The sequence below is a fragment of the Hylobates moloch genome, unplaced genomic scaffold, assembly GCF_009828535.3.
Source record: "Hylobates moloch isolate HMO894 unplaced genomic scaffold, HMol_V3 SCAFFOLD_9, whole genome shotgun sequence".
Lineage (NCBI taxonomy): Eukaryota > Metazoa > Chordata > Mammalia > Primates > Hylobatidae > Hylobates > Hylobates moloch.
In genome coordinates, this window is record NW_026652284.1 from 123,751,535 (window position 1) to 123,764,812 (window position 13,278).

The following is a 13,278-nucleotide window of genomic DNA, read 5'->3' on the forward strand; positions in this document are numbered from 1 at the left end:
GGGAGGGAGCTGGGGCCCAAGGAGAGCCCTGGTCTCAGGCTCCAGCCAGCCAACTGGCAGGACAGCCTGCCTTCTTCCTCTCCATGGCAGCCCTTAGTCCATGGTGGCCTGGGCCTGCCCAGGGAGGGCTGAGGGTCCAGCCACATGCAGGCAGCCCTGGCTCTGATACAGCACGGGAGATGGCACATGGGCCAGGCTAGACCAGCCGCTGGCCCAGACAGGCCCTTTCTGCCTCAACAACCCTGAGCCCAGGCATGCAAACAGGCAATAGTAGGCCAGGCAGCCATGCTGGGACGCAGGTGGCAGGTGACCCTGGGCGAGGCAGGCCCAGCCCACTGGTGCCCATTCTTCCCAGGACTTCCTAAGAGTCGTGCCCCTCAGCTCAGCACCCTCCCCACCCTACCCCCACACCCCATCCACAAGCCCTGGGCTCATGCCCCAAAGGGTCCCAGACGCCTGGCAAGGAGTGGAACAGACTGGGGTGAGGCGGTCAGGAAAGCGAGGAGGGCCCTCACACACCCCCTTAGCCACATGTGCATCCTGGGGCAGGCTCAGCCAGGCCTTCACACACAGAGAAGACACTGAGGCCTGGAGCCCATGGCCACCGACCACAGCCAGGGCCTCCAGGGCTGGGCTGAATTCAGGCTTCTGGTGCTGGGGGCCTTGATCCATCAAAGGCGATGCCTGCTCCACCGCCTGCCCACCCATGCCTGTGGTGCAGCCCCTACACTGGGGCACTCAGAGAGTCACGGCCGCTTCCTGCAGGGCAGCTGGCCAGGCTTCACTTTGGAAGGACAGGGAACTTGGAGGGAGCCTCTCAGCTGACCCGCTGCTCTCAGCCACACGGCACCGACAGGAGGCCCTGGGCACTGGGCCGGCTGCCACCTCCTCCTCCTCCCGGCCTCCTCAGCCCCAGGGCATGGGCACCTGTTTCTGTGCAACAACACCATCATCAGGGCCCTCCTGGGCAGGCCCAGCTACAGGACCCAGACCAGCCGCACCCAAACCGGAGGCCTTCTTGGCCTTCAGAATCCAGAAGGAGAGGCCCTGCTGGGTCCGCCCTGAGGAAAATCATCACTCGGCCCCCAGCTGCACCCCAGGGAGAGGTGGACCCTCGACGTCGGGCTGACGACGACCACAGGATGGGGAGCAGGAGCGGAGAATCCATAAATCTGAACCTCATTCCCGATGATCCGGGGCTCTTATTAAGTAAATTAATTTAAGTTAATTTAGCTCGATCATGACTCCCGATCACAGTGATTTAGTGTGGGGGAAATTGCATTAGGAAAGGCCATGCTCACCAGATAGAAGAACGGAAGAAAATTAGATCCACTTAGCAATGTGAATTAATATGGAAATAGCAGGTGTAAATTTAACCTTATCAAGAGAATAAAAATTATCTTCATAAATTTGTAGAAATAGCCCCCGAGATGCTTATAAATCTATTTAAAACAAAAATATTACAAAAAGTGCAGTAAAATTAATTTAAAATATACTCCAGCTATTGCCTCCAGAAAAGTCAGCAGCAGGGCCAAGCTGAGTGTGGCCTGGTGATACGGGAGGCAGCAGGACACCACCTGGTGGGCTCGACAGCTGGCTGACCTGCCACAGGGCCCCAGAGCTGGGTAGGGCTGTCCACACTGGTGGGTGGATCCCCTGGGGTTAGCCTCAGGCCTGGAAACCTCTGGCTAGCAGCAGGGAACCGCCAGGCAGCTACGGTCCAGTGGGTGGCCGTGCCCTGGACCGTGGCTGCTCGCCCTGAGGCCCTGCCCACCATCTCTGGCCCACGCCACTCCCCCAGGAGCAGGCTCCCTCGGAGAGGGTCAGAAGACAGAGGGAGGGGTCTGCCACTGCCCGCTTCCCATCTGCTTGCCAGGGCCATCACCCTCTCCCAACCTGGAGATGGGGCACCACCACCACAGCAAAGGAAGGGGCCAACCCCTAGAGCCAAGCCTCCTGAGGCCCAGAGGCTGAGCAACCTTGACTGAGCAGGTGGCAAAGCCTCCCAGGGTAGGGGCCCCAGGAAGGCAAAAGCCGTTACCTGCCGACAGAGCCACACTCCCAGCCTGCACCGAGGTCAGAGTGGGAGCAGTGGCCAGACCACGGGCAGGCAGCCAGCAGCAGGGCAAGGAGGAGCTCACATCACCGCCTTGACAATCATATATCGACAGCTTCCAGACAGGCCACTGAAGGCCCAGCCTCTCTCACCAGCAGCTTCTCCCCGAGAGATGCTCAGACAGCACATGGCGTAGGCCCTGACCGTCTGGGCAGCAGAAGCTTTCATGGGCCAGAGCCCTCACCAGCTAATAGGCTTGCTGAGAACAGCAGAGCATGTGTGTGCGTGTGTGTCCGTCCGTCTTCATGTGTATGTGGTAAACACAAGCTGGCCTCCTATTTGGTGCAGAAATTGCTAAAGACACAGAAAAATCGGGCTGGTCCCCCAGCCAACGAGCCCAACACCAAGCAGTTCTGGGATGCGCTCAGCTCCCCCTGGCAGGGTTCTACCCTGCAGCCCTCAGGGCAGGGCCAGACAGCCCAGTTCCCAGGCCTGCAGGAGCCTGGAGGAAGCCTTCCTACCTGGATAGTGAGAGCCGCCGGGCCCACCAGGAGGGCAGAGACAGGGGGAAGGGTGGGGCGCCGAGAGGCGAGGCCGGCGTCTTCTTGACAATGCGGTAGCGGGTCTTGATCACCTTGCTGGTGGGTGGAGTCCGCGTGGCATGCAGGCTGGGCGCTGTAGAGAAAACCCAGAGCACAGACATGGGTCAGGGAAGGTCGGCAAGGGCAGGGTCAGAGAGGCTGCCCACAGTGCCAGCTCTGCCCACCCCCTCCACCGGAGCTTGAAGACTCTCCATCACCCCGTGGATAAAACCCTCAACCCATTTGGCACACACATCCCCAGGGCGCCTGGCAGCCGACGCTTCAGGAGCTAGCCAGTGCAGCTTCTAAGAGAGGCGGGCACCAGCCCCGCACACCCTCTAGCCATCTGGAGAAACAAGGGAATGCCCACACCATAGGAAAACCAGGAGAAGCCAGGGGTCTGGCAGCCGGGGATGCCTTGGAGTCCCCTAGACAGTATCCGCACCAGGGGGACTCGAGGTGGCTGACTGACTTCCAGCAGAGCAGTGAGGAAGGCAGATGGGCCACCTCTACCCAGGCCAGAGGGGCGGGGCTGGGAGGCTCCTGGCGTGTGCCCTGCACACGGGAGGGGCGCTGGAGCACTCACCTCCTCAAGGGGCACCTCCTCACTGCTGTGCCCAGACAGATTTATGTACTTAATCACTGTTTTCATAACATTTTGCAGGGTGATAGACACAACGGCTTTTTTCTTGCTGAATGTTTCATGCAATTAACAGGAATCTTTTGCCCGAGTTCCCTTCCACTTGATAGCTGGCAATTTACCCATAGCTTCGAGGGTTGCGTCTAATTGCCCAACTTGCATCATGTACAGCTCTGGCCGCCCAGGTCATCGTGTACAGCTCTGGCCGCCCAGGTCATCGTGTACAGCTCTGGCCGCCCAGGTCATCGTGTACGGCTCTGGCCGCCCAGATCATTAAAGCTAACCCAGCAGTGGGCGCAGGCCCGCCCTCCCAACAGCTCCCTTCGCAGCCCAAGGCTCAGGGGCTGCTGCAAGAGGCCCCCGCCCCCCTCCACCCCCTTCAGGGTCACCCACAGGAGGACCCCGCCCAGCCCAGTCCAGGGGACCTCACTTCCTTCCAGTCAGTGCCCAGCTTCCCCTGTGCCCGGGACCCCTGACTGCCCCCAAGCCCCAGGACACACCTTCTTGGCCCCCGCAGCCAAACAGCCCTCGAGGCACCCTGCTCCTTGGACAGGACCAGTAACTGTTACCATTTCCCAAATTCTTTTCCAGAGCCCTAAACGCAACGGACCTTGAGCAGCCAGGGCCCCTCCTGGCGGCCGCGCTTCTGGCCCATCTCTCCACAGACTCGCTCACTCTCCTGCCCACACTGCCCTGTCCAGATGTCGGCAAAGAGCCCCTCCCTCAGGCGTTCCCCCAGCACCATCCAAGCTGCAGCCTCTACTCAGGCACCTGTCAGCCTGCACAGGAGCAAGTCAGGAACACTTGGCCCCAACATGGCATCAAAGCCTTCCCCAGAGCCCCCAAGAGTCCACATCAGAGAGTCTGCCAATTGAATTCTCAAGGTCTTACAAGCAAGGAGAAACCAGCAAAAAAATCAATAGCTTGTTTCAACTAAGCGCTGGAGAACATAAGAAGTCCTTAAGTTATCAATAACCCCGAGGTGACCTCGCCACCTTCCAGCCCTGCTGCAGGCTCCCTGCTTCTGCCTGAGGAGAGCATAGGCTGCCCGGCTGCTCCTGCCCCACCTGGGCCAAGCTGGGGGTCAGCCTCGGCACCTGGGCAGTCAGGGCACCCACTGCAGCACCGCCAGCCATGGGGCCGGGGCGCGGGGCTGCCACCGGCCCACCCCCAACCCCAGAGTACCCAGGTGACCCACTTGCCAGCCTGCAGCCTGCTTCCCACCATGCTTCCCACAAGCCTCCCAGGCCACCCAATGCCTGCTGCTCCGGGACGTAGAGCCTGGGACGATGCTGGCCGCTTGGAGCCACGGCATGACAAAGCTAGGCTGCAGTCCTGCTCAGAGGCCAGGTGGGGCCAAGTAAGGCAGGAGGGACACTGGGCCACACTCCGGCCCCAGGGGTTCATGTTCCCCTCCTCATCAACCTCTTTCCCAAAATTCTAAGGACAGGAGCCCCCAGACCTGGCCCAGCTCCATTCCCGTTGCCAAATGCACAGCCTCCCTTTGGCTAAAATCACTTCTAACCTTGGGGGCCAGGGCTCGCCCTCCCTCCCAGGTCCAGCACATGCCAAGTCCTCTAGGAAGTCCCAGCCCCCACTGCACACAGGACTGGACTCTGCATTCTACAACACTTCTGCCCAGGAGGGGCAGCTTGGGGCAGGCAGGGCCTGGCGGGCGGCGGCACCGTGATCACGCTCCTGTGCGGCGCTGGCAGTGGTCAGGTCAGGCTTAAGTAACTTAGAAGTAAGTTACTTCTTACTGCCCAAATGTCACTCCTGAAAACCACACGGTAATAACGCGGCCCCAGCCTCTTGTCACAGCCCACTCAGGCTGGGCAGGTATATTCTGCACATGTCACCTAGATAGACCCCTCTCCCACAGTCCCTACCAGAGTGGGGGCACTTCGAGGGGCTCACAGTGAGAAGGTGGCAGCCAGTGTGGGCCCAAGCTGGGCTCCAGCCTGCAACCCACCCCCACAGCAGGCCCTGCAGACCACGGGCAGGCAGTCCCTGTCACTCCCAGATGGGCAGCTCAGACAACCTCATGACAACCCAGGATGAGCAGGGCACAGCCGGACAGATGGGTAGTAGCAGATGAATTCTGAGCTGGGCCCCCAGTGGCTGGCAGAAGCAAGGGCTCCTAAGACCATGCATGGCACATGGACCCAGAAAGTTAGGCTGCAGGAAGGAAGGGTCCCTCCCCGGCCCTGTTCCCCAGGGTGTGCAGCGATGGCGTGGGCAGGTGGCAAGGCTTGGGAGGCTGCAGGATGCTGCTCTGTGGCCAAGAAGGACCCTGGCATAAACAGGCCTCTGCCCTCCTCCCTGAGGACACAGGCCCAGGCACCCACCATCCTGGCTCCTGGGGTTTGTGTAGATAATCGTGTTATTTAGATAGGATGTTGGTTTAATTCCCTTCATTACAGACTCCCAGGGCTGTAATTTCTTTTCTCCATGTGATGCATTCCCGTGGCACACTCTGCGCACATCAAGCCCCTTGCACCTTTATTGCCGGCGATGCCCCGGCCTGCGTTATCAGCCCCACACACGCAGCCCTCTCCGCCCGCCATCAAAAGGTCACTTCTAATGACTAATCGATCTCATTAGCTTTCCTAATTAAAAACTTTACTACCGCAATGGAAGACAAACTACAAAAAAACTGCTGGCATCATATGTGAATGGGATATGAGCCCATCCATCAGCAGGGTTTGAGCTCTTGCACACGGCACCATGCCCTCGGGCCGGGGACCAGGTGGGGCAGCCCTCAGGCACCTCAAGAGCCCTGCTGTGTACCAAGCACCACATGCCCAACGACGCACTGTCAGGGGGGCGGCCGCTGAGGCTGGGCCCGGCCATCATGGGTCCAGGAGTCTGCTCCCACCCCCAGCATGAGCTGCTCCTGCAGAGCCTGGCCCTGCCCACCCGGCTCACTCTCCTCGGACAATTCCAACACAGATGGCTCATCTGATCAGATGGGGGTCACAGCCTTGCTCTGTTTTATGTGGAGCAGGAGTTGAGAGAGAGTTCAGATCTTTATGGAACTTTGAAGGGAAATAACTAGGAAGAAAATGAGTTGCTAATTTCACAATTGGTTAATGAATAAGAAGATGAAACTAGAATTACTACTCTGTGCGTAGAACTGTCTGAGGCTGCCAGGCAGGAGAGAAGGCTGCTCCGCCACTCCACCGTCCAGCCCACCAGGGCCAGGGTGAGTGTCCCGGGGAGCTGTCCAGCTATCTGTCCAGCTCCCAGCATGCTGATGAGAGCAGGACCAGCTCCATCAGGGAGGGCCTCGCCCATCAACTGAGGTGGAGACCCAGAAGGCCTCTGACCGTGCCCCAAGCCAGCATCCACCAGCCCCTGGGCCTCATGCACAGTGGGCTACAGAGATGGGAGCACCAGGGCCTCCAGAAATAGCAGGCACAAGAGCGGGCCCTGGTGCAGACGGGCCCAGTGCAGACAGCAAAACTGTCACTGCTGGGCTGCCAGCCCGAGAAAGTACCCTGATTCTACAAGCCCCTTCCCCAAGCCTCCGCAGGCTTCATCCCAGCTGGGGAGTGGGGACAGCTGAGCAGGAGGCCAAAGACTGCCACGGAATTTGCTGGAATCGGCCACCCCCACAGCAGCAGACAGGACGGTGTGGGGCCCACGAACGGATGATGTTGACTTGCCCGACAGACACCTTGCACCACACCACGTTACGGGAGAAGTGGCAGCAGCGAGCGGCCAGGATGGGCCAGACCCACAGAACAGGCCTGGGGCAGCCCAGACCCTGCATGCGAGGAGAGCGAGCAGGGAAGGGGCCAGTCCAGGTGCAGCCCCCGGGGCCGCTGCAGCACTGCCCAGGGTGACGGATGGCTGTGGGCCGCGGGCATTCCGGCCAGTCAGGCCCCCCATCCCTAATTCCTGACGATTTCACCTTCTTTGTACATTGCCTGATCTGCTTTTTATCAACAGCTGCCCTGGCACCTCGCCATCTCCACACCACCTATGCCCTTCTCTGACTTAATGGCAGCTTGCACGCCTGCAAACCTACTTTTCCTGGTGTCTGTGACCCGGTTCTGTGTCTTTCCAGTCCTCTTGCAGTTTCTGAGGCGGTCCCAACTCTGTGCCAGCCCGGGTCTCTGGCCCCGGTGCCCTGAGCACAAGGCAGGAGGGGCCGGGCAGCAGCACAGACTGGGTATGGCACCTTCCAGTAGGGCCGTGAATGCCCCACAGGCAAGCAGGACACAGCCTAAAGAGAGGGCAGGAGGCCCTGTGCCGTCCCCAGAAACCTGAGTTCACCCGGCCCCCGGACACAGCGCCAGTCACACTCCCCGCCCCACTCACTGGTGGGCCTCTTCCTCCGGCACTGCCTGACCGACCAACCCAGAGCTCAGGGGGTTGCGCCTCACAGCCGCAAGAGGGCGCCAGGGACGAGGCAACGTCTCCTCCCACAGAGCACAGTTCCCACGATTAATCGCCTAATTAGAGCTGTGATTACAACAGACTGCTCAGTGGCGCGGGGAGGTACACACAGCGGGCAGGATCCCGGGAAGTGCCCCTCCAGGAGAGCCGAGCCTGCCTGGAAGGAGCAGAGCCTGGGGTTCCTGAGAGAGGAGAGAGCAGGGCATAGGCCCAGGGCTAGAGTGGGGGCTGCAAGAGGCTGGGACAGCCTGGGCAGGGGGTGCCCAGGCGCTGTGGGGAAGTCGGAGCGGGGGGCGTGGGAGGAGAGCTGGGGGCACTGGGAGTCAGGGCCAGGCCTACCCTGTGCTGCTGCATGGCTGGCACCATACTCACACCCACGGCCTCAGCTGGCTCCACAGCCTCTGGTACCACGCTGCCCTCAGGAAGCACCTGCCAAGCGCAGGCCCCACCTTCCCCGCAGGTCCAGCTCAAAGGCCCCTCACACCCCCACCCCTCCCACCCTGGCTAGGAGACTGTTGAGGGGCAAAGGCAGGGGAGCAGGGGGAGCCCCAGGGAATGGGGCAAGCAAGTTCCAGACCAGCCGACAGGGCAGATGAGCCCAGAGGCCCCATCTCCTCTCCTGCAGCTGGCAGGTGATCCCGCCCCCACCGAGGCTGCTGCACACCCAACACCAGGCCCCACACTGGAGACTCTGAGGCTCACGCAGTCCCATCAGGCAGCGTCCCTGACAGCAGCTGATCGTGCTCTTGGAGAAACGGCCATGAAAACTCCAACACAGCATGTGGCTCCCGTTCCCGAGAGCCCTGGGCTCTTGCATTTCAGACCGTGACGTATGTCTGAGCAGTGCGCAGACCCCCAGGCCTGGTGGGGGCACAGCGCCTGCTACTGCAGCCAGTCAGAGGCAGCGTCCGCAGAACTGTCTCTCGTTGAAGGCAGCTCAGGGGACAGTTCTCGCTGTTCCTGGGGCAGGAGGCTCTGCCCACTGTGAGCACAGATGCCCTTCCCTGCACAGCCAGGCCTAGTCCGAGGCACCTCCTGGAAGGCACCTGGGCCTGGCAGCTCCTCACAGCCTTTGCTGAGGCTGGCGGGGGTGGACAGAGTGGCCCAGCCAAGGTGAAGGGCTGTGGAGCAGCTGAAATCCAGCTTGGCCGCTGACCAGCGTAGCTCGCCAGGACCTGCACAGCAAGGGCCCCTCCACCGGCCCCTTTCTGAAGTCGGCCCAGTCTGAGTTGTCCCCTGGGGCTGCAGAGTCGCCACCTTGGTAGCCTGGTGCTCACCCCTGGCACTTCCAAGCGCTAGGTCCTGAAGGTGGCGAGGCCAAGGCTACACGGGGTGACATGGGCTCTGGCCTCCAAGAAGGGGTGGGCGGACCCCAGGGGCCATCAGGAGCGGCTTCCCCGAGGTCCACCATGTGCAGGGGGCAGTGAGGTCAAACAGGTCTCTGGCCCTCAAGTGCCACCATGAGGTCCACAGGAGACTGCCCTCTCTCCCAGGAGCCTCAGGCCATGTGTCCCCACCGGGGACAGGGGGGCTCCATCCTGGCTCGGGCCCTTGTCTCCCCAGTGTCTGCGGCATCTGCAGTGGAGCTGGCCTGGAGCCACTGGCCCACCCAGGGCCTGCCTCCCAGCGTCCACTCGGTGTTACCACGCAGCAAGCATGATCCTGCCGGGACACGCAAGCGCACTCAGGAGCACACGCAGAGACTGACACGCACACGGTGGGCGGTGGGCATGCACACAGGCGTGAGCACACGTGCATGGTCATTCCCAATCCTGTGGCTCTCACCGCTAGCAGCCAGGACGGGGCCGGGTTGCTCACCCCACAAACCTGTACCCTGCTCTCGCTCCCCCTCAGGCCCTCGAGTTTCATGCAGAGCCAGGCCGTGCAGCTCAAATGCGGCCCAGCCCAGGAGCTGGGCTCACCACCTGGACGTGCACCTGCAGGCACCCATCTGCAGGACCAAGAGCCTCCTTTCTACTGACACTGGTGAAGTGAGGGGCTGCATGGCCACGCTCCAAGGCCACTCTCCAAGGCAGGACAGGAAATCCTCCTTGGTTTTTTGTGTTTCTTCTCTCTGCCCTCCTCAGTCCCCTCCCTGTCTGGCCCATGTGCAGCTAGGCCTGGCCGCCGCATCTGCTGTGGTCCTGGGTGTCTGCTCCCGCAGGACGAGGCCTGTGCCTGGCCAGTGCCCCCACCATCCTGCAGACACACTCCCCTCCCATGAATGCTGGGAGCTCAGGGAGCCTGCCATGCCTTGCACCCACTGTCTGGACTCACCAGTCCTTACTACTGGGTTCTGAGAAACATGAGGGTCAGTCCCTGGGGCCCAGGCCTGCATGGGGCTCCCGCCCCACTCCCCAATCCAGAAGCCCAGCCTCTGCTTTTCTCTTCCCCGACCACACATGGGCAGTTCCCAGCTGCTTTTCTCATCTAGACACCGAGAAGGGCAGGATGGAGCCAGCCTGTGGCGCACACACACTCCCCCGCCTGCAACGCCTCGGCCCTCCATCACGCCAGCCAGGCGGGTCATCGGCAGGGCCCCTGGGGCGCAGCGAGGGGCTGCAGTGATTAGTGATGATGAGCACACAAACTGGGCCGGTCATGCGTGACATCAGCTTCCTGCAGACAGCACTGGCAGGCTGTGGGGACCCTGCAGTTGTGCGGAAAAGTGGAATCAAAGTGGGCACCACGGGAGGCTCAGGCTCTCCCCACAAACAGGCCTCCCAGGCCCCTCCACTGTTTGGAGGGAAAGATCCAGGTAGGGCTCCTGCCTGATTCTGGCCAGCTCAGGCAAAATGTCCCCATCACAAGAAGGGAGGCACCTGTGCCCCTCCTGGCCACCACACAGAACCCACAATGCCAGCCACATCAGCTGAGGGCACCTCGGCCCCTCGGCCCACAGGTGGGAATGTGGCCAAGGCCTAGAGGAAGACACCAGCCCACGATGCCCACAGATGGCACAGCTGGGCCAGGCAGGTGCTGGGCCAAGGAGCCTTCACAGGTGCCTTTGGAAGGGATGGAGGCTGGAAACACCGGCCGCCTCCACCTGCACAGGCGCTCCACCTGTGTCACTCAAGACAGCTGGAAACAGGGGCCGCATCCACCTGCACAGGCGCTCCACCTGTGTCACTCAAGATGGCTGGAAACACCGGCCGCATCCACCTATGCACCTGGACCACCATCTATGTGGGCAGACCCCTGGCTGTGTTGGCACAGACTCACTGCCCATCTGGAGCCAGCCCCAGGGGTTAAACACACTCAGCACCCTGGCATCTAGCCAGCCCTGCCAGTTCCAGCCCAGGCCCTGCAGGTGCAGGGAGTGTGCTGGTGACATGGCTGGGCCCCTCCGCCCCAGCCAGCCCTCCCTTTGCGTGGTTGTGTGCTTCAGGCCGGTCCATTTCTCTAAATGAGCCGCAATGGCAGCCAAGGCAGGGGGCGGCTGGTGAGTGCCCCGCCCCCACGCTGGCGCGGCGGGAGCTGCCAGGCCCGCACTCTAACAAGCCTCAGATGCGGGATGACTGGAACCACAAAGTATGAATTTTTATGAGTCTAATAAATCACTCCACTTTTCTTGTGCGTGATGGCTCCCAGGACCTCAAACGCTGCAGACGGAGGGCAGGAGCCCCTATATGTGGTGGTGGCCAGGAGCAGGGCCATGGGGCCGCTGGGGCCCTCCTGGGCACCCTCGAACCCTCTGGCCCTGCGCCCTGAGGCTGCTCAGCAGGGTGGAGCGCAGAGACCTGCTCGCTGCCGCCATTAGGCCCTCCCTGCCAGAATCCCACGTTGGCAGAAAAACTTGCCTCAAAGCCTCGTCAGCGCGAAAGGAAACTTTGCAGTCACACACACACACACACACACACACACACACACACACACTTACTCTCATGCACATGCTCACCCCACAACAGAGACTGCAGAGGACCCCAGCCCTGAGACAGGAGGAGCAGGCACATCTGGCCCCTCCTAGGAGCCCTGCCAGGACTGCCTGGGAAGCTGGGCCCCAGCACCTCCCCAGGTGGGTGCAGCATGTGGCCGGCCACACGAGAGGATGGTCCCTCAGCTTTCCCGTCCTGGCCTCGAGTCCCTGGGCCGCGGCCCCGTGGGATCCGGGGATTCATCTTTGACAAACATTTACGGATTATCAAATCACAACAGCAGCCCGACAGGGCCATAAGTCACCCTAAGCAGCCGTCTGCAGTGCAGTCTGAGGAGTTTGGGCAGCTCAGTGATGACAAATGACCGCTGTCAGCCGCCCTGTCCCCCCCGTGTGGGATCCGTGCTCTCTGTTGTTCCACACTACCTGGTGTTTAATGACAACACTGTCAGCCGGAGACGCAGCACCACCGAAGCCGCCACCGCGGACTGTCAGAGCCCTATTAAAGGGAAGATTGAGACCCTACTCTTCTTAAAGTCACTCAAGCAACACAAGCTGCTAGTTCCTGTAATTATTGTGCGCGAGCCATCGATCGCACGCCGACACCTGACCCGTCTGTATGAAACGGGAATAGTTTGCTCCGTGACAGTCGCTATAGATTGTGGAGGGTGGGGCTTCCTCCCCTCTTCCCCACGGCTCTACCCCACCTCAGGTGCAGGGGAAGGGACGGGGCCTCCCTGCCTTCCATGGCTGGAGGAGACAGTGCAGCAGGCAGCTAAGGGGGTTCCCAAAAAGGGTGAACGCAGGCCTTGGGCAGGGGTGCAGAAGAGCAGGAGGAAACCGGACCAAACTGGGCCTGTACCCCAGGTCGTGCTCCGAGCAGGTGGGGGTAGGCTCGGGGCATGCAGGCAGCAGCGAAGGACAGCTGGGCTTGGGCCCGGCCAGGTGTGTGCGGCCAAGCGTGCACCCAGCCTCGGCCCCCACTTCACAAAGAAGGGGACTGGGGCCCAGGGCACGTGCTCTGTGAACAATGTCCCCCAAGCTCTCCCCACCGGCCTGCAGCCCCAGCCAGCCTGGAGAGAGCCTGTGTGCCCAGAACCCCAGGCCTGTGGCTCACCTGCTCCCCGTCTGGCCATAAGAGGCACCTGGGACGGGCCCTTCCCAGGGCTGGGAGCTCTGCGGCATTGAGAACGCCTCTTCACCTTGTCTCTGCTTTGACACCGCGCTCCCGCCTGCCCCACACCTGGGCTCCCTCCCTGAATCTCCAGGCCCACCTGTGCTCCCTGCCCCACCGGCACACACAGTTACTGGGGGCTCCCAGATACTCGAGGGCAGAAGAGCAGCCCCCAGAGGACAGACCTGCTCGGGGCCAGGACAGCAGCTCCAGGCTCTGAGTGAGGAAGGGCCAAGCCCCGAGGCCCCGGCCACCACATCTCAGGGTACAGGACCCGGAAGCGGCCACTCAGCACAGCCTCAGGTCTCCTGGTCCACAGGGCCCCCAGCCCTTCTGCATGAGTGCCATGGCCCCGGTGCTGCAGGAGGGGCTGGTGCCGTGGGCCAGCAGGCAGCTCCAGGCCAGGATGGCCTAGCGCAGAGTCAGGCTCCTGTCTGGGGGAACCCAGGTGATTCCACTGGGCAGTCCGGGCTGGAAACGGCCTCAGCCTAACCCAGGGAACCCCAGGCCCTTCCCTCCCAGCCCACCCCTGACCTTCACATGGCTGGG

At 61.7% G+C, this 13,278-nt stretch overlaps 1 protein-coding gene across 1 annotated transcript in view; it reads right to left on the minus strand.

Moving 5' to 3' along the window:
* Nucleotides 1-13,278, minus strand: part of ZC3H3 (zinc finger CCCH-type containing 3) — a 102,217-nt gene that overhangs the window by 65,423 nt on the left and 23,516 nt on the right. Inside the window, exon 4 of the mRNA XM_032760618.2 lies at nt 2,578-2,731. Coding sequence (XP_032616509.1) covers nt 2,578-2,731 — 154 coding nt within the window. The remainder of the gene's footprint in view (nt 1-2,577; nt 2,732-13,278) is intronic.